This window comes from Neopelma chrysocephalum, unplaced genomic scaffold, assembly GCF_003984885.1.
Source record: "Neopelma chrysocephalum unplaced genomic scaffold, ASM398488v2 Primary Assembly neopelma1_24, whole genome shotgun sequence".
NCBI lineage: Eukaryota > Metazoa > Chordata > Aves > Passeriformes > Pipridae > Neopelma > Neopelma chrysocephalum.
The window spans coordinates 43,141,162-43,162,349 of record NW_020897693.1 but is presented as its reverse complement, the minus strand read 5'-3'; the positions used below and the strand labels follow the sequence as shown (position 1 = coordinate 43,162,349).

At 41.6% G+C, this 21,188-nt stretch overlaps 1 protein-coding gene across 2 annotated transcripts in view; it reads right to left on the bottom strand.

Annotated features, from left to right (window-relative positions):
* CUNH14orf132 (chromosome unknown C14orf132 homolog) overlaps positions 1-21,094 on the bottom strand; it is a 56,672-nt gene extending 35,578 nt beyond the window's left edge. Inside the window, exon 1 of one of the 2 annotated variants that reach the window (XR_003532646.1) lies at positions 20,946-21,094. Coding sequence is in view for 1 of the 2 variants with exons in the window: in XM_027673914.1 (XP_027529715.1) it covers positions 20,949-20,975 (27 nt within the window). In the remaining variant the exon portion in view is untranslated. The remainder of the gene's footprint in view (positions 1-20,945) is intronic. The other variant, XM_027673914.1, reaches the window with a different exon arrangement.
* Positions 21,095-21,188: the final 94 nt, after the last annotated feature.

Here is a 21,188-nt window from a genome sequence, read left to right as displayed (position 1 = left end):
AGCATAGTCAAAGCGATAAAAGCAACATCAGATAATAAATAGATGACCATAATAAACAGATGACCACATTCACCCAAGTTAAAATGAGATCAAGTTAAAAAGTTTAAAACATTAGCAATAAAACAAAGTTTTCTATGTATTTGTTGGTAGAGCTGAACTCAAGTCAACCTTTTACGTAAAGTTTTTCCAAGGCCTGAGTAAGATCTTCACGCTCCATAAAAGCATGGGTGCTGCTCTGAGTGCCTTCCTCCTAGCATAATTCAATACCTGATCCAGTTCCCCCTTAAAAATAAACTGGCAATCATGTTATAAGACATTTTCTGACTAGGGAGTCTGTACAAAATCAACCTCTGCATTACATCCTGCCATTACTCAAAGTTCCACTAAGTTAAGATATTATTTACTAATTGTCAAGTATATAGAATCAATTACAGAACAAAACCACATTTAATCCACCCTGTTGCTCAAACAGTATCATGGAAATACAATTAACAAAATGCAGTACATCAATGCAAGACTACTGCCCACCTTAGAGATTCACTACATAAAAATAAGCTCTAGCTCAGTCCAGGAAAAAGTAACCCAGAGAAGTGTGAAATTAAAATATAATATTAAAAAAATCTCCCAGGCTTGGTTTGTGTGGGAAATGTGCAAATGTCTCTTGAATCTTTTATTTCCAGATTGCTCGTATAATACAAGTTAAGTTAGTGAAACAAACAACCCAAATTTAAGAGATCAATATAATGTGGTTTCAGGCCAGTTCCAAACCACATCCCATTACAGTACAACCTAGAGAGCTTGTAGAAGCCAGCGGAAAAGTTCTACTGACTTCACAGTAGAGACACTACTGACCATAGATAGCCACCCAACTGAAAAAGAATAATTTGACATGTACTGGCTGCCATGGAAAACCAGGCCAATACTCAACAAGAAATGTGTATTTGCATCCTTGCTATTTTCTGAGTCAGTACCTTCACAAACTTACATTTGTCCACGCTTCTTTTTTTTTTTTTTTTTGGTGTGTGGTTGTTGTTCTTATTTCTTCATAAAAGTTCAGGGGTTTTTCTGGCAGAATGGTTGAGCTCCACTGTGGTTTCACTTGCTTTTAGTTTGCACAAAGCCACAGAGAGGTTCCAGTCATGCTTAGGCACTTTGACTACAGTGTAATTAATTTACAACTATAACTAGTAATTAGAATTTTCAGTGGCTTCTTTATACCAAGAGCCAGTACAGTGCAAGCAACCAACTGCTGTCAGATATCCTCTGCCCATTCAAAGCATATCCATGTCTGCTATGTGCATGAGAAAATCAAAGCACTGGATTCACTGAACTCAGTTCTCCTCTTTGCATTAGTTTTATATTGACATTTACTGCAACAATATACTATCAGTTTGCTGGAAATGTATGCAAAAAAATGACACCTGTCCTGATTTATGCTAGGAAACACAGCAGTATAGTGTCTGCCCATTCAGAACAACCTGAAACCAAAAAGTATTCCCCTTAGGAAAAACTTGAACACATCCAAGAAGGTAGAGTTTCATCATCCTCAAGTGAATCTCTGAACAAACTTGTGTGACCCAGCCTGTAATACAAAACACATTTATATGAAACACACACACAATGACAAAATGCAGCAGGCCAAACTCCTCAGAAGGACCTCAAGGAGCGTGACTGCGATCCCTAAGAAGGACTGGGTCCCAGTAAATAAAAGAGCAAATGCAGCATGGTTAAACTTTAATTATATTTGGCTCCCTCAAAACAGATGCTCGCAGACAGATTTCTGTTTCACCCACTAATGACTGTCATACACAATCATGTCACCGATTTCATAGAGCTGCAGGGCTTACACGCTTGCAGGCAAAACTGACAAGACACAACTAAAGAATATTCACAAAATCCAACACCCTGCTTCATCCAACAGGGATATTCAGATACTGCAGTAGAGGTAAGAGAACCAGACTGGGCCACGCTGCTCCAGAAAGAGGAATAATCGTCAGACTGCTGGTGCCTGTTACAGCCTCTGCATGTTAGAGCAATAGCCCTCCTGACTGTGCTTGGGAAGCCACAGTGTTCTCCTCCTGTTCATCCTCTGGTCTGGGCTCCTAGACCATCACCTGCTGCTGAAAGGATAACACGAGGTAGTGATACGAGAAGACTGAAATAGGCAGGGGGTCAGAAGGAAGAGGAGCATGACAAATATGTGCAGGGGAAGGCAATCTTTTGGGAAATCATATGTGCCTTGTGTACCTCACACTGGCCCAGAGTAAACTCCCACTCAAGAAATTTGTCATTCTGATTATTTCAGATATGACCCCCCACAAGATTTTACAGTGGGCCTTGGTCAACTTCAGCTTTCTGCTGCTAGATCTATTAAGGATGAGATGTGAAATGGATACACTCATTCCCAGTCTGAGGCTGTGTTTCTCAACTTGGGTCTTAACGAGCTCAGATGACAACACATCAAAATGGAGCTCAAGAACAGAGCTCAAGTCTGCGGTTGTGCAGCACTGCTGTCATGAATCTCATTTCATTAAATTTTATTGAAAACAACTTCTTGTTCTTGCAGCTTAAATAGAGAAGGAAGCGGAAACAAAAGCAAACACTTCTGTTTCTCCAGTTCTGGGGGTGGACAAAGCCTTAGTGTGACTACACACCAATTCCCACATATACATAACTGATATTAAACATGTTCTTCAAATACCAAGCAGAGGTTGGATCCCATCTGTGTGTCCTAGCTCTGCCCACAGAAGCATTTTTTCCCCCACAGGGCACTAAATTACCCCAGCACTGAGATAGCAAAACCAATGTGCATCATCTCCAAGGTGAAAATAGAGCTGGGATTTCGCATGCCAGCCTCAGAGACAGAAGGGTTGGTCACTAACCTGCTCAATCCGTAGCAGAAGAGTAAGCTTCCACCTCTCACCTTCCATTAGGACCCATTTTCCTCTATAATCCCCTTGTGCAGGCACTACTTGTGTTTCCCCAAAGGGAAGGTGTTCATTCTTTGAGGAACACAGAAAAACTAAAGTTTTACTTTGAAAATACCATCAGTACCCCTTATCCATTGATACACACGCTCCCTGTAAATCTCACCATTACCCATCCTTTCTATTTCAAGCTCCTTACAGTTGTACCGTAAGAAAAGAAAAAAAGAAGGAACATTAATAATTCATCCAAATCTTGCTGATCAGATGGAGAGAAAGAAAGGAGAAATAAAATTTCTAGAAAGCATTAGAGTGCATGACTGATTACTGAGGAAATACCATTGGGTCACTCTAGTCTTCAGAATACACTGTTACCTTTCAATGAAAAGTACAGTCCGTCTTATCTACTCCTTGGAACCCAGCCCTGTCTGCCAATTGATTGTGGCCTATGAAGGCTCCAAAACAGATGGGCTTTGAGACAGGATCTGCTCACACGCAGAGAACAGCAGCAAAACCAGCCAGCCAGGATTTGTGTCACAATGAGATCTGTGTCACAAATTGGACTATTTGCACAATAAAGGAGGAAAAAAAAGGAAAAGTGGAACTAATTTTCTTAATGGACCTTAATCTTCCCCTTTTACTCATATTTAAAGTTCCTTATTGCCTTATCATGTCTGCTTTGATTGTAAGCTCTTCAGGGCTTTTTGTACCTGTTTGGTGTCCACCATAAGACAAGCTGATGGATCTCTGAAGGATTCTCAGGGTTCATCTCAGCTCTAATTCCAAAACTGCCTTAATCCTTAATGGACTATTGATATTTTGATGTTAATTTTCAATCATTCTTATCTACAGCTTGTTTCACTAATCCTAATGAACCAATGGCTTTACAACATTGAACAAACTCAAAACATAGCAAGCTGTTCTCCTGTTTCTGTTAGAAGAATTACAGATCAATCAAAGGCTGATTTTGAACACTTTTCACCAAGAGGCTAAAATACAAGGGCATGCTCATTCTTCTCTTCAGAAAACACAGTGGGTTTGGTCAAAGGCTGTCTGACATTCTGGGGCTGAAAAGTGCACAGCTGACCCCTGTTGATCTCTAGTTATCACAGCAGAAAAAACAAGAAAATGCAGGATTGCCATCTGCCAACTATACCTGGGCATCCACAGACAGAACAAGATGAGCCAATATGAGTTGACAGCTGTAAAATATTATCTGATCCATATGATTTTCATCTTGGACCTTCATTTAAATCTGTAATTTAGATGGTGACATTTCTTTTGTTTGCAGAAATGCAAATGAGATATTTTCCACATGAAAAGTTTGACATTGGTAGAGTGAATTATAGGGATACTCATGTTCTCTACTTTCTCAAAAGGTTACTGTGATCTTTTGTTGATTAAGAGACATGATGTCACTAAGATAAATGCTTCAGTTGCTAGTAACAACATCTCCCAGTGAAACATCAAACATTTTTACACAAAGTGCTGAATAACATAAGGAAAGGATACTTCTCATGTCAAAGCAGGAAGTCTATGACCGTAATGATTCTGCATTGTATTATAATATAAATGTAAATGCTTGACTTAAGCAACACTGATGCACTAGTCTCCACAGCTCAGAAAGCAATAAGTATGAAAGGCACATTTAAGAAAGTTTTTTCCAGTTTTTTTCCTTTACATCTGCTGGCCATCTTATTCTTTCAAGTGAAAAAGATAAGCAGGAAAAGAAGCTACCAGCAAGACTAAATGTAATTTTAATAAAAATGAACAGCTATTTTGTATCATGATTTCGGATGAATTCTCATATCATGACACAAAACGGAGAGCGGCAAATTCATAATGAATCTGCCCCTTTTTGCCATAAAGATACTCAAAGAGAAAAGAAATTAATCTAAACCAGATCAATGCTAACTGGACCCAAACCACTCCAAGCATATCTGACACAAAACATAGAGGTGCTGACTTCAGTTCGAGGTGATAGCCCCTTCTTTTTAGACACCCTCATTCATATCCCACACATGAGGATTTTCTACCCTCTCCAAAGACACGGAGCCAGCATAGACATGCAATTCCTGTCCTCAGGACTAGTGCATTTGTTGAAAAGAAACAAGACAATCTCAGCTTTCACCTAGTCAACTACAACCTGAAATGGACTACGCAAATGGAGTCTTTCTAATATATTGATAAATGAAAACTGGATCTAAACACATGATTTGGAAATCCAGATCAAAGCCGATGCAATGCACAATAGCACAGGATTGGTTTTGTCTCAATTACAAAAAATGCCACATTGTTGGAAGAGGAGGGGTGTACTAGCAGACAGCTGAGATCAGATGCAAACAGGCTGCCCTCTCCCACTCACAGGGCTGACCTGGGTGATCATGAGGACTGCCCCACAAGTGAATGAAGCAGCATGGGAACTCAGATTGCTTCAGTAAAAGAAAGAGGGATATCCACAAAGCAGTGACTCCTTTCTGTCTGCTTCACTGCCTTGAGAGCTTCTTCCCATTGCTGTTGACATGAGAGCATTAAAACTGAAAGACTAACAGGATTTACCACCACTGTCAGCAGCTTTCAGAGTTGTTCTCAGGTTACCTCACATAATTATTTAAACTAATTAATCTCCATTTTTTATCTGATTGCTCTTTTATTTGTTTGGCTTTACCCCTAATATGAAAAACACAGAAGAGGGTTGGCCAAAGTAAGATACATCCAGGATGGTGTTAGGCTCCATCCTGTTAGGTTCCATTAGGTGTTACTCAATTCATTGCTTAGAGGAAAAGCGTGCTGCTACCTGGCACCTAGTAGCTGGATGATAAACAGTCAGTGACTATGCAGTATTTTTTGGGAGGATTACTGACAGGCTGACAGCTTTCACATATATGGATGCATGTACGGGAATATAATTATGCTCATTTTCTCCACAGATGTGGAGAAAAAGAAAAAAAAATTCAAATCTTTCAAAATGGTGTTCAGTGGGCTGAATATTCCCATACCTGTGATTTGAAAAATTTTAAATTTTTTTACTCTAACTCTATCTAGGTACAAACAATTCTAGTTAAATATAAGTATCCCATTGGAACCATGAAAATAAATAAAAAGATCTTGATGAAATCCCCAAAATAAAGGACTGGGAGCAGGGCAAAGATGGCAATGGGACAGAACTGTAACTGGAAGGTTACAGGCACCAGCAGTCCAGCCATTGCCTGGTATTTTGTCAACTTTAAAAAAGGACAGTTTTCAAAATGTATGCTGGGAAAAAAACAATGAAGTCACTCTGCTGTATGTGAGAAATTAATGCAAGGATGAAGGGATATATGGGAAGAGGCAGCCCTGAAATATAAAAAGTGGAAAACGTAAGAGATCATTGCTGGACAGCTGGAATTAGATGACATTTTGAAAGGAAATACAGAAGGATGGATGAGATGGTTGACACGAGTTTATTTGTGATTCAAATGGTCTTCATTTGAAAGCAGAAACTAATTGAGACAGAAAAGACCAAAGACGAAGAAAAAAAAATTGCTTGTTCTTTGGTTAATTTCAGGTTCCCAAATCTTCATAGTATTTCCAGTTTGCTCCTTATCCAGAAAAGAGCAGAGTGCTCAGCAGTCACTTGTTATTTCCTCAGCTTGTATTTTTCCCTCCACAGGTCTGTGCAAGGCCAATTTGCCTTTTACTTACGGACTCTGCCACTGACAAGCAATTTGTGGGCACTGCATTCACACTGCCTGCTCTGCTGCAGAAGCAGCTACCACCAAAGGATCCTGGCACTGCCTGGAAGACAGCAATAGCAAGTGGATTTACATTTGCTTGTGATTCCTGAGTATCTTCTTCCAACTCTACTATGTGTCTCCAGCATGCAACAATTTTAATGTGCACTGTTTTCCCTTGGTCGTTTGTACGTCATGAAGGCAAGGCATGTGTTCATTCCCACTGATGCTTTATGGCTGCTCTCAGCACTGAGCACTCAACACTCATGCACACAGAGATGTGGACCTGGGAGCACATGTTTCACAAACATCCTTTCTCCTCTGTCGCATTTTCCAAAGAACAGATTTGGAGGCTACCTAGTGCCTTCTGTGAAATACATTAAAAAAAAAAATCCAATTCTGGAGAATTCAGGGGTTTTTGCTGATGGTTCTCACAACATAAATCCAATGCTGGGTTTGAGCAGCACAGCCCACAGTGTAATTTGGATCTACAAAAATAAATGTAGCCCAGATTGTGTATGAAATAAATATTCCTATAGCCAAAAGAGTACCTCATTTGAAAATTGACTGGAGTTGTGCTGCTTGAAGCACTGGTTCCAGCACTAGTTCCAGCACTCCCAAGAATTACAAAACCAAGTCTACTTCACGATTAAATAGACAAACAGGAGGAAAAAACCATGTGGGAATAAAAAAAGACCAAACATGCCAACTGCTATGTTCTGGAAGCTACAATTTGGTGCCTTCAGGGAAATGCAGAGCTCTCCTACTGATGAACCAGTGGGAACAACATCAGGAGACACCGCTTCCAGGTGCAAGATCCTACAGAGAACGTAAGTTACTGAATAAATGCATCCTTAGTGGCTCTAAGAGACAACCACCCAACTTATTTGGTACTAGCTGATGAGGCAGGAAAGAAAGTAACACTACCATCACACAGGATCATGGCAAAGGGGGGACTAATGGTGGCAGAGACACTCTAACACTGAAATGTGCTGCTGTCACTCAGGAATTTAGTGCAAGGCTGCAGCAGCACATTAAAGTAAGGTGGCAGGGAGAGAGATGAAGTTGCCCAAAATGAGAGGAAATAAAGACGCATATGGAGTTTCATGGCAGCTCTGAAGTCACGGCCCTGAAAGCGCCATCCATGCTGAGCTTTAAAGTACACAGTCGCACTGTTTCCCACACACTTCAGAAAAACACTGATAGTTAAGTCCCAGTTAGGAACACTGACTGCAGGCCAGCCTGATTACAAAGCCCCTTTGTAGCTGCCACTGTGCTGGAGCACATCTCCAAGAGGCAGCTGTGAAGGGGCGATTACCAGCGATCAGACCGTGTAACCAATCTGCTGCGCTCAAGGAATGATTGCTCTCATCTCCAAGACAAAAATACAGCTCCTGCCATGAGATGCTTGTTCTGTGTGGTCCCCTCTGCAGCTCTGAGAAGGAAGAAAGCAGAGACAAAAGGAAAAACAGAGCACAACATCCATGTCCCCAAAAGCTGTGTCTGCGTGGGGTATTACGGGCTCCCTCTCCTTCTGTTTACCTGGGATTGTTCCACTTCAGCCCCCAAAATAGACCACAGATTTTAATCCTGTCAACTTTCCTGACTTAACTGCTTTGTTTACAAATATACTGTCAGCCATTGTTTGACTTTAAAGATTTAGCGACTAAATATAACCATTTTCATGCCCACATTTCTGGGGATGCAACGCTGGAAGATCTGAGCTCAAGCATTTGTTTCTTGGATATCAAAGACAAAATGTTTATATTTTCAATTTCTTTTCCCCTCCACATTTTCAAACAAAACAGGAAAGCAATCTCTAACTGTTATTTCTTTAAACATTTGCTCAACTATAAATTCACTTGGCCTTTTTTACAGTAAATATCACTTGCTTACATGTGAGAATTACTCATCACTGCAGAGCAGGTAATAAAATCAGGGAATATAATGGCAGCAGTGGACAAGAATCAGTATGTTCCTACATTTGGTGAGCCACATCCAATTGTGGTACAACTTTACTCAGAAGAAAAATGTGCGCTTTCACCAGGTAAATATGTGGCCTTTACCTTAACACTCCTATTAAGTTAACAGAAACAGAGCAAAATCCTCAGGTCAAGGAGTAGGTTGTGAAAGTGATGACAGAGCTATTTTACCTGTGCCTTGATATTTTTCAAGTGACTGATTCCAAAAATAAATTGCTAACAATGCAACTGCAGGAATATCATGTCTGTTTATTCTCACATCAGTGACTAAGAAGCTGTAAATAGGTGTGACAGCTGCTGCATCTCCTCTGTTGTCACCACTCCACTCCTCCTGAGAGACAGGCACTGAACAGGATGGCTACTAGGACTGACAGGAGCATAGTATGATCCTGAGGCAAAGAGTTGTGCATGAGCTGTATTACTCTAAAACCGGTGTCTGGGTTTCTGTCAAAATCAGCACGCAGAAAGATGCTGCTTATTTTGGGGGAAGAGTACACCCTGTTCTGCTAGCTGGCCAAGCTTTGCTGAAATGGTGCAGAGTCTGAAAGTCCCAGTTTTCCAAGCTTCTGTACGATCACATGCCAAATTCATTTTGAAGAAAATGACTCCATAGGTAAAAAAACAAAGCAAAAAACCCATAAGAATCTCAGAGCTTGATGGTCATGAATCAAGTACCAAAAGACAAGGCTGTAGGCTTCAAGCTATAACTTCAATCAATATCCAGAAGAACTTGAGGGATGCTCTGAGCATTCACCTGCTGGGCCACCTGACTGTGCACATGAGGCACAAGAACGATTTGCTGCTTTGCCTCAGCAACCCATGGCCAGTTTAAGCTTCCACAATGAAGAAGCCCCAAACTGGGAATCAGTTCTCACTAAGACCCTTATTTCCTCTGTAGCATCACGGGGTAGTTCTGCCTCCCTATCAGTATCCTTTAATTTCAGGCAAATCTTTACACTCTTCTGTAAAAAAAGATATCATGAGTGTGGTGGAGCTGTGTTGAATTACTGTCATAATTATAGGCTACACAAGGTATGGAATTTTTTCTTTTTAATTAAAAAATTTAACACTAAAAAATTATTAAATCTGTTTGTATCAATGAACTTATACACTTGCTTAGGCAAGAATAAACTTAGAGTGTAAAACTACGTGATTAGTTTTCTAACAGCAAAGATCAGATGGCAAGACAAGACCAACTTTCATTTCAGAAGAGAATCTCCTAATTCCATTTATTGTCCTCTAGAACCAATTGAAGATTTTTAATAACAGTTGGCTTTGACATTTCCAACAGTTTTAGAAATAATGAGCTGGCTCCTGGGAGCTGGCCAGCATTCTATACATCAATTCAAATCATACCATGTTGTGTGCTCAAGGAAGACATCAGAGTTTGGCCAAACCTACCTTTGCTACCTGTTTCCCATTTCCCTTCACTTGTCAGCATTCCCTGTGGCATATGCTGCCACCCAAAGGCTTTAAGGAACGGCAAGGGGTTGCTTATCATGGCAGCCCAGACAGCAGCTTACATCAGCATGCTGTTTTCTGCCTTCTCCATGCCCTCCCCCTCTGCCAGCTACATCCTGTGCAGACTAGAGGTCAGTAGACAAATGTTTTAGAGGTAGGAATGTTTATTTAGTCATCCAAATGTTCATCTTTAAAGCACCGTTAAGGGTATTATGTACACTAAAGTGATAAGCAAGATATGCACCATGAAAACCACCCATGCTGAAAATTACAGCTGGCTGGGTAAAGAAGGTTACCTATGAAAGTATAAAGCACAGTTGTAAGAGAAGTCAGGAGGTGCATGCCTCTTCTGTCACTTAATAAGATTACAGGAGAAATGAGTTGCAAAACTACCTTGGAGAACAAGGGAGTGAGAGAGAGAGCAGCAATTCAATTTCTTCTGCTTCTGTTTCACGTCCTTGAGAAATGCCAGAGAACGCACCAGGAGAATAAAACATCTGCCACCCTGACAACAAATCAGTGCAGGATTTCACCGCCTTGCTCATCTGCACAGTTTCACAGCAGGCTCAATCAGATGGCTCAGAGACCAATACAGAATGAACCATTTCACAGCCTGGATCCTATCACAGAACAGCAACCATTTGGCATGCCTTCATGTTAATAATCACATATTCGATAAAGCTGTCCTCTAGGTCTGTGGGGGGAAGATATCTGAGGACAGGCAAAAAGAGAAGAGTGTTTGTGAATGAATTTTCAATATTTTTCTCCAACTGACTGCTGGGCTCAGCATCTAGAGAAGAGAATGCAGAACTTTTCAAATTGAGGTTGTAACGTGCTCTGTTCCAGCTGGAGAACAACCAAAATACAAAACAGAGCAGAGGAGGTGACACTTCCGTTCCTGAGGCTTAGATTCTACATCAAGCACCACTCAATTTTTACTAACCTACAGCCCAGTAAAGACATGCAAACATTCTAACATGCTTCTGTCTTTAATAAGACAACTGAGAAAGCTTCTGCCATGTTGCTTTCAGTGACTGTAGCATTTGACTTTGCGCTTGCATCCCTTGTCCCTGAACACAAGAATTGTTTACACTTTGCCCCCCATTTTGCAGAACTAAGCTCAAATCTCTCTAGGATCTGGACTTGAGCTGGTGCAACTGTAGCATCTGAAATAATTTATAAAAGGTAAGAATGGAGGATATAAGAGACGAAGAAAGAAGATACCCAAAGAGAACTGCACACCTGAGGTGGAAGGAAAACATTTTATACAGTCATACAAGAGAAAAGCTGAGAGGAAACCCATGGGAAAGATCCATAAAAACTTATGTCTTGCATCAAGGAGGGTAAGGAAGAAAGACAAAATATAACCCAATTTATTTCAAGTGGAGTTCTTTTTTAAGGAAGAGATAGTACCATACCTCAAAATGCTTTGCCACTTATTGCAGATTATCAGGGCATTTAATTATATACTTCATTTAAGCAGAGGTGTAGTTCAGAGAATTACATACTTTAGGCATACACTTAATTGAGGTCTGAGAGGATTTCAATGTGATCAGCTGCCCCAAGTCCTTGGGTTCAGCTGCACTTTCATAAATCCTTTAAAACTTTAAATTTGTATATTTTTGCTTCCTCATTAATCTTATTGTTGCTCTTTCTCTCCGAATATACACCTCAACACCTCTACACATCAATCAAAGAGACAGAGCTGTCCTTTCCCCTTCCACGCAGTGACTCTGTGGGGCTGGTAGCTTTTATCAGTGACAGAATCCAGCACACCGTCCCACAGTTTGCAAATGCTCTTCCAGTTGTTTTGGCAGAAAAAATAAGCCACAGTGGAAGTTGATGGAAGTTAGGTTTTGTTTCAGTCATGCACGGCTCATTCCTAGGCTGTTCTCCCTTTCGTAATATTTGAAAGGCTTACAAACAAAATTGCAACAAACGGAACCAGCAGAGGGTAAAAGGTTTCATTATTATTATTTTTTAAAACATTTCCAAACTAGAGATAAACACTTTGCAAAACAAAAGGAAGTGGCCCTGTATCCAGCAGCATGCTTCACAGAGGCACTGAGCTTTTCTGAAGGGACTGTAACATTAATGCTTTCTAATTAGCTTCTGCTTGGCAGGTTTGGGCTCTGGCAGCTACAAGGAGTGTGGAATTCAGCTTTCAAAATAGAAAGACTAAAGACTCAGTCTAAGAGTAGGTGTCATTTCAAAAAGGCAGTGCTGTGAGACAGACCTGAAAGCACTGTGTGGGTGTGCGAGCCAGCGAGGGAACAGGTGGGTAACAACTACCACTCACAGCATCAGTTGTGGCTGCCGTGTGTGTGCCAAGGGGTCGTATTCACAGCGAGAGATGTTCCACCCTGAATTGCCTCTGCTCCCTGTAATCCTTCCAGCACTGTGAAGCATACATTCAGTAAGTGTTCAGTGCTCCTGTTCTTTGTGTGCCAGCTGGCCATGTTTTTCACTCGTATTCAGTGCTCAATGTAAGGACAGGCATTGCTCACTGCAGATCCAGCGGGGACAGGAGGGCACACCCTGACCACGCAGTACCTTCAAACCAGATGTCAAGGAGTTCACACACTTCATTCTGACTCTTTTTTGTTCTGAAGTGCTAATAACTTGCATATATAATGTCGGGATCACGTTTGCCAAAAGCTTCAACTGCATTCGTCCTGCTGCTACTCCATGGAAATGGAGCCACTACTGATGTGTTCACCAGCACAAGACGTAGATCAACTCACTGATGGGTGGTGACAACTATCATCAGTTTATGACCAATTTTGAAGGACCTTCATTTCACACTTGAGCATTCATTCACTGAGAAAAAAGTGTTTAAAACAATCACAGAGAGCCATCATTATTTCTAATGATACCTTTAAAAATCATTTAGGATACCATACTCATCCAACCAAGAAGTCTGCCAGAACAACAGACAGAGGACTCTATCAGACGTCACTGGCTTAGGCAGAAAATGCAATTCCTCACAGAATTTCTAGGAAAGTCCAGCAGACAGACATAGCAAACTAACAGAGCTGGTCACTTCCGAATTTACTTGGGTTGATGCTCTTATTTTCTGCTTCCACATCACTGCACTCCATTTGAACGTTGTAATGTTTTCTTTGATCAATGATTTAATTTGATGGTGTATGGTCATTAGAGCATCACACTGCTTTACTAAATCCTATACAACCCTTTGAATCATTTGGAGTTTTTTGCTTTTATCTGTTATGGTAACAGGGTTAGCAAGGTGGTGCAACTAGCTCCCTAACTGACAAGCATCCATCCCATTTCCAACAAAACTTAAATCAGAATCTTCACTCCCATGTTTGCAGCTCATCAATGAATCGAGAAATTCAGCCTAGATTAGCCAAAAACAAGGTTAACCCCCCTCCCCCCAGTCTATAGCCAGTTTAGATTTTCTAGCCTATGGATTCTGAGGACCCAATACCATTGGGTTATCCAGTTGCTACCAGAAACTCCATGCTCATCACGTCTGCCAGGATAATTTTCCTCACTACAGAACAGGGTTGGGCTCTTACTGCTCAAGAAAAAACAGGCACCTGAAAAAGCAAGATGTTTGGCATGAATGTAGTGCTGCTTCAGGCTCCATTCCTCTTACCTGCCATCTCTAGCTATTCTCTGTGTACAACAGGATCCAAGCTATTGCTGCCATTGGCTGTGGTGCGAAAGGTTCACGCTTTATCTGTGTAAAGCATGTGAATGCCCATTTGCAATTATATTACAACCCTCCTTTCCACACTTAACAAAGATGGAAATATGTGAGATCTGCTCCCTTTGTGAACTCTTTAGTATGTAACTGCTGAAAACCATGTAAATAATAAAAAAAAAGAAAATATGTTTCACAGAATTAATCTTACAGTTAATGGGTATGTCAAACACAAATAAATTATTTCCAGTTTCTTCTAACCCTCATTGTGCAAGGGTGCACATAACTAACTGCACAAACACATGCAAGCACATGAGCCGCATCCCACTTTCCCTTCCCTACTATACACCTCCTACCACATCCTCCTCTTCCAATATTCAGCAGGTCCTACGAGAAATTGGTCATCCTATTAATTGATGAAAATACAGTCACTCTGAAACACATAATCTCAGCCTTCCCTGAATTGATAATATGATCAATAGTAGGTTTCCTCTTGCTCTCCTAGGACATTTTCTTATGAATTTCAAAGCATTCTCTCTTCATCTGTGCCAAACTTTAAGATATTTCATTTTGAGCAAGTAGACAGTCCTGATGATGTTACCGGAACAATATACATGTGTTCCAAGCGCAGTAAGTGTTTAAGTGTTCTGCTGGATCAGAATCACCGCTTTTAACATCTTTTGACAGCAATTACAAGCACAATCCTGTAACAACAGCCTCCTCCAAAGTGCAGTATCAGCACTTTATATATATGCAGTATCAACACCAGTATGCCCAAATCTCCAATGAATTTTCAAAAGTTTTGCTGGAACAGAAATTTCTCCTATACAAGACTTGGAAATGCTGTCTGCAGTGTTACTGCAGTGGTAAGAAAAGATTCATGTTCCCCTCACTAATAAAAATCTAATGCAATTATGCCAAGCAGCCACCAGAAACACTTCTCCAGAAAATGATTCTCACCTCAACTCTTGGCAACATCCTGGATGAGGGCACCACTGATTTCTGCCCACAGAACAGGACTTCTGCAACATCTGGATTACACAGCTGGTCCCTGTGGCTGTGCCATACCACAGTGAGGCATCAGGACTGATGCTTGAACCAAAGTACCTGAGACACCCTTAGTTAAACTCTGATATGCTCTTTCAGCTTCTGATGCTTTAATTCTATTTATTATAGGTCAAGACATTCTGGAGGAATCAAAGGAAGCCAGAGAAAATTACTTTAACCTTTGGAAGAAAGCAGAGGTGCTAGAGTAATGGTCAGTGCCCTATTAGGCTGTACAGAAGTGAACACTGAACTGGTTATGTAAAAGAATGACTACATGCTCCCAGCTAACATTATTAATGTTTAATGCTATAGATCAAAGAGGTTTTGTCTTAGGTCTTGGATTATAATCAGGGCAGCTTTTGACAAGGATCATGTCTTTGTTTATGCATCTCTAACTCCTGATTCTCCATGTGGTTTTGCCTTAGAGCTTACTTTTTGGCGATCCCACTTTTTAAAAGAAAAAAGTAGACTACATCAGTCCTAAGCATACATCAGAAACATCAAAGCTTCCAAATGCCTGTCCCATTCAGCACTGTCACACATAGATTCTCCAAGTGCAAACATGATTGAAAGGTCTGTCTTTCTCTGGAGGCAGGCAACAAATTCAGCTTTCTTGGCACATGTATGGTGCACACAGACACACGCCAGCTTACATTGAGCAAGCAGCCTGGATTCTGTTTTGAGCTAGTGGGAATAACCTACCAAAACCACAAATCTAAAACCTCTGGTTTTTAATACCTTCAGATTACCTTGTTGTAAAAAGAGCACACAGTTAATAAAGGCTTTGAATCCCTCTTGACCCCTGAGATGAAGAACAGATAAAGTGGGAAAACAAATGTAGTATTTTCCTGCCTCTGGTTCCTCTGTGCTGGTACAGCAGAGTACAGCGGATCCTAATTGTGCATCTTCTAATATCCAGAAATGTAATTAGAAAGGAATTAAAGGATACTGAACCTATGTTTGGGATTTCTGGAAATGCGGCAGCTCTGGTCAGGCGGCTGGGTGTCCAAAGACACCAAGCACAACCTCTGTGCGCAGAGCAGCTTTGCAGCATGCACATGGGCAGTCCACGTCATCTGGAAAATAGGAGTATTAAGCTGGTGAAGGATCTGGAGCATGAGTCTGATGAGGAGCGGCTGAAGGAGCTAGGGCTGTTTTGCCTGGACAAAAGAAGGCTCAGTGGGGACCTTATCACTCTCAACAACCACCTGAAAGGAGACTGTAGCCAAGATGGGGGGTCAGTCTCTTCTCCCAAGTAACAAGTGACAGGGCAAATTTCAAATGGCCTCACGTTGTCCCAGGGGAAGTTTAGATTGGATGTTATGAAACATTTCTTCACATAAAGTGTTGTCAAGCGTTGGAACAGCCTACCCAGGGAAGTGGTTGAGTCACCACCCCTGGAGGTAATTACAAAATGTGTAGATGTGGCAGTTAGGGACATGGTTTAGTGGCGGACTTGGCAGTGCCACACTAATGGTTGGACTAGATCTTACAAGTATTTTCCAACCTAAAAATGACATAATGACAATGATGTTATGATTCCATAATAAGTCAAAAAGAAATATTATTTTAAATCAAATTTTGTAGATTCTGCTACTATATTTTCAAAATAACTTGCATGACATTATTGATTCTAAATTAACTCAGTTTACTCTGTGTATTCCAGTGCTTTCCAGAAATTGCATAGCTCCTAATAATGTATGTTTCATGAGAAAGCATGGCAGCCCTGGAGTTGTTATTCTGCCAGGATTATAAGTAGCTATAGGGTTTCTTCAAGTGACACCAAGGACTATCTCCCTGTTTTGGGGATCTGAGTTACTGCCAATGCAATGAAAGGCTTAAAGTGACTTAAATGATCACTGACCAGACCTGAAACCCCAGAAGAGTAATACAGAACACAAAAGCAATGACATTTAAAATATCTTTACTTTTTAATGGTTTTGCTTTCTGTACCAAACTTGTTCACTTGTTTCTCTAGCTCTTGAAGCATGACATCGTTTTTCTTATTTAAAAAAATCCCCAACACTCCAATTGAAATCAAAGATTATAAAAATATAACTTTTAATCACTAAACTAAACACAATTCAAATTCTTGTATTTCAAATCCTCAGAAATTGTTTACAAAGAGCTTTTGAACATGGAGAATCAATATGAACTATATATAACTGAGTTCAAAAAATATCCACAGAAAGTGCCATGCTCCTGAAGTTCTTACTACCTTTTCCCTGTTCTATATGTAAAAGAAGAAAAGGCCATTTATCTGACAATTAAAATAATATTTTTACTGTATGAAGATATACTCAACCATAAAAACATTGCAAAGAAAGAAATCCATTCCTTATTTTCATTATGAAACAAAAAATATAGAAAAAAACTCCAGGAAAATTAAATTGCAAACATAAATCTTGAAAAACACATAACTGGCATTATGACTGCAGGTGCTGCTCAGCTCATATCGATTTGTACCACACTGAACACCATGACATCATTTATTTCTTCTCAACCTTCCCATTTTTTTCCCCCATTTTAAGCTTCTGTTTTTTCCAAGTTGAATATGTTTCAACCCTGCTCCCATTAACCCAGATGCAATTTTGATTGTTATTTCTTTTCCATCAGCTGGCTGTTAAATGAATATTAATTTTAGTGTGTCAGAAGCAGGGAAGGGAGGCAGCTCACCCCTGGGCATCTGACAGCAAACCCTTAACCCCTGCTAAAAGCCTCGAGTGCTCTTAGCTTGGATGCAGAGCTCAGCACCCCCCAAACCCAGGCTTTTATGCTGGAAGCAAAAGTGTCTACCCAAAAGAAGTGGCTATTTCTGAGGTTACCTAGACTACAAGAGCACTCTGAAATCACTGAACGATATGCAGAAATGAGCCAGTCATACAGCTTAGCAGTGGCTGAACATCTTTGGCATAGTATCTTGAGGTTTACAGCATTACTTAAATTAAAACATGGATTTAAAATGGAAAAAAAATCACTAGCTAATAGGCTTTGACTAGGTGAGAGTCATACTTATTAGCACAACTGACCTTACCCAAAGTCAATCAGAGCACATGCAGAACAGAGGACATCTAAGCCTGCACAACCAACTACTGATGAACACTCTGATGTAAAAAGGCTTATTTTAACAGCAGATTTAATTGTTACAGTCAAAAGCTGTTCTCCATGGCATAGCTAATAAATATAATACAGCTGAGGTGTTCAGATGTGGTTGCTTAAGCTGGACATCCAAAACCTAGTGCTGCATCTACACTGCACAGATTTGTTAGCATTACTCCCTGATAGTCTCCTGTTCCACAACAATAATTTTTATCAGTAAAGTCTTATCCTTTCTATAGCATAAAATATATAATTCTAGGGAGCATTTTGTTTATCTTTCTGCTGGTACATGGAATGCTTTCAGGGCCTCCAAGGCACAAATCATCTCACAGACATCTTGAAAAGGAGGAGAGGTGCTGAATATGAAAAATGAGGTTTATTTGTACAGCTACCCAATGCCTCTAGAAAGCAGGGTTCCTTGTGCTCAGGTGTCCAGAGTGGTGAACATACCAATACAGTTATCCAGATGTGCAAACTCTCACCCACTGAATGTTTTAGCAAACACACCAAAACTTTAGTTAAAACCCCCTGTTAACTGTTGCATTATCTGGTCTGACATTTTCATCCTGTGCACTTAGGAGGAGGCCAGATTTTAAGTCTCCGTAACACACTATAGGATCACTGAGGCTGCAAGTGGTAACCTAACTTACACACACCTTCTGCTTCCACGTATCCATCACACTGGGGCTCTAAGGTACAGGCCATTTATGGTGTCTCACAAGATATCTAGCAAAGCCAACTTGGTCCACAATGAGCAGTGCAAAGGCATGATAATACATGAAAGGAATTTACAGAAACATAAATAGTCTGCAGTATTCTATAGAAACTAAATTAATCTGAGAGGCAACCATTGCTTGTATGCCATGAAGCATCTCAGTTTAGGCATTACCTATTTTCCTGCCACTCCAGCACCACCAGAGATGCCACAGAGATTACGGCATTTTTTCAAAAAAAAAAAATCACAGACTGATATAGCAGTGAAAAGAAAGCTGAAGGAAAGCAATACCTAAATCAAAGGAGTGACACGCTGGCAGTTAATTGCCAATATGGTGACAGGAGTGGAAAGAACTGACAGTTCAGAAAGAAAGGTACAAGAGGCCTGTGACAGGGGAGTAACAGAGGTAAGTGCAGCATCTGCTATACACAGTGACCTAACAACTGGATTCATCTCCTTCAGCAGAAAAGGAGCCCAGGAAATCTTCTCCTACAGCTCATCTAAGGTTAATTACACAACTAACCCCTGGAGGAATCCCCCACATGCCCTTTGAAACAGGTGCTATGCAGACCTAGTGAACTCCCACTGGGAGAGACAGTTGGGAGCCCCGATTGCTTCCCACCTTCTCCTCACCACCCAAAGGGCTTTGTGGCAGAGAGCTCCAAGGTATTCCATCCTTTTTTCCCGAGGCGTATTGCCTCACACTGAAACAAACCTATCATTTGTCACTTCTTGTGAATACAATAAGGAACACAATAAATTAACTCCAGAGGATCTGGGAGAAAGAAAAGCACACTATAAACTATAAACTGTTGCACTAATAAAATTATTAAGTATAATACATATTTGTACAGGGAACTGTTCTGAGAGAACTAAAGCACCCAGCTTTGTGGCTCTTTCAATGCACAATTAGAGTAGAAAATACATGGAATATGGGACAGTAAGAACAAAGGAGAGTATAGAAAAGGAATGGGCAGCACTAGTCCCAGCTTTGGCACATGCCACACTGCCTACAGGTAAAACCTGCTGCTATGCTGCACTTCTGTGCTACAGGGACATTCTGCTTCAGCTCAGTGCTTAGGGAACAAAAGATGGATACAGGGGACTCGCTGATTGTGCTGAGATAGACTACAGGAAGATGATTTGACACATATAAAATTTCCTTTGAATACTCCAGTTCCCAGGAAGACCTCATATCAGCAGAAATGATGCTTTCCTCCTCCCCACTGTGGTTTTCCTTAAAAAAATATTTTTCTTAGAAATATCTCCAAATGGAAGAGACACTTGGACAGCTCACTGCTAACTTCAGACAGCTTCACTCTACCTTCAGGCAGAGCCTGACACCCCTTCAGAAGTGGACTTTAAGAAGGGAACAAGACAAAATAGCCATTGCACAAATGAAACAGAACAACAGCACAAAGACTAGATTTGGCTTCCACCAACCACCTCCAGATGAAGTCAGCATCTGGCAGCAACCATGTGGAAAGGCTTCCCTGGCCTCTAAATGGTGGGTGATGTTTTTCAGCAATATCTCAAACTTGGATCTAAATAATTCTTAAAAAAAGCCAACTACACTTCGGTATCCACATGAATAGAAGAAATTATCCTGGAAAAGGCAATGGTGAGTGTGACTCTGAAGCACAGCACTGTTTGTCAGTTTAAAAACCTAATTCACCTGGATTCACCACGATGATTTTTGGCTTTGGGTGGCTTATAGCTGTTACATACTTCTCAGTATATTAAGCATGAATAGATTGAACACCAACACCCACAATCATGCCTCGAGCCAGAATCCAGAACTAAGCTGCAATTTAAACAATTTGTTCATGCAAACAGAGGAGTATTTCCATACACGCCAAGCTGGATTCTGTATGCAAAGACAACAACTTAAAAAAACCCAAACCACAGATGCACGTAAAATCGCAGTAGGGAAGGGAGGAAAAGAACGGAAAAACCGCATCTACGATTTCCATTTACAGCCTGTCCTCGGACGACAGCGCGATGATGCATCTCCCTCCCCATCCCGAGGCCGCCGGCACCGCACCGGAGGCGCGGCCGGGCCCCGCCGCTGGGCGCTAACAGGTGCTGCGCCCCGAGCCGCTCATGACAACTTCTCCTCGGCAGTACTTCCAGCTCCAGCCGGCTTATTTTTCTCCTTCCTTTCCCGTCCTCGCCCCTTCCCCAAGGCTCGTCGCCGCTCGGGTTTACCCCCGCGCCGACGCAACTTCGGAGCGGAGAGGAAGGGCGCGGAAGGAAAGGAGGGGATGCGCGCCCGTGGTCCGCTCCCGTCCCGTCCCGTCCCGTCCCGCCCGGTGCCGTCCCGCCATCGCGCACCACCTGCGCGGCCATAAAGGAGAGGTCCATGGTGCTGCCGCTGGAGCTGCTGGCGGAGCTGGCGGAGGTGCTGAGGCTGCCGCTGCCGCTGCTGCTGCTGCCGGGGGCGGGCGGGGCGCGGGGGCGCGGCACCGGCGCCGCCTCCCCCAGCAGCGGCGGGCGCGGCCGCGGCAGCGGAGCCGACACCGGTACCAGTTCCAGCTCCGGCAGCTCCCGGCACAGCCCGGCCCGGCCCGGCGCGGC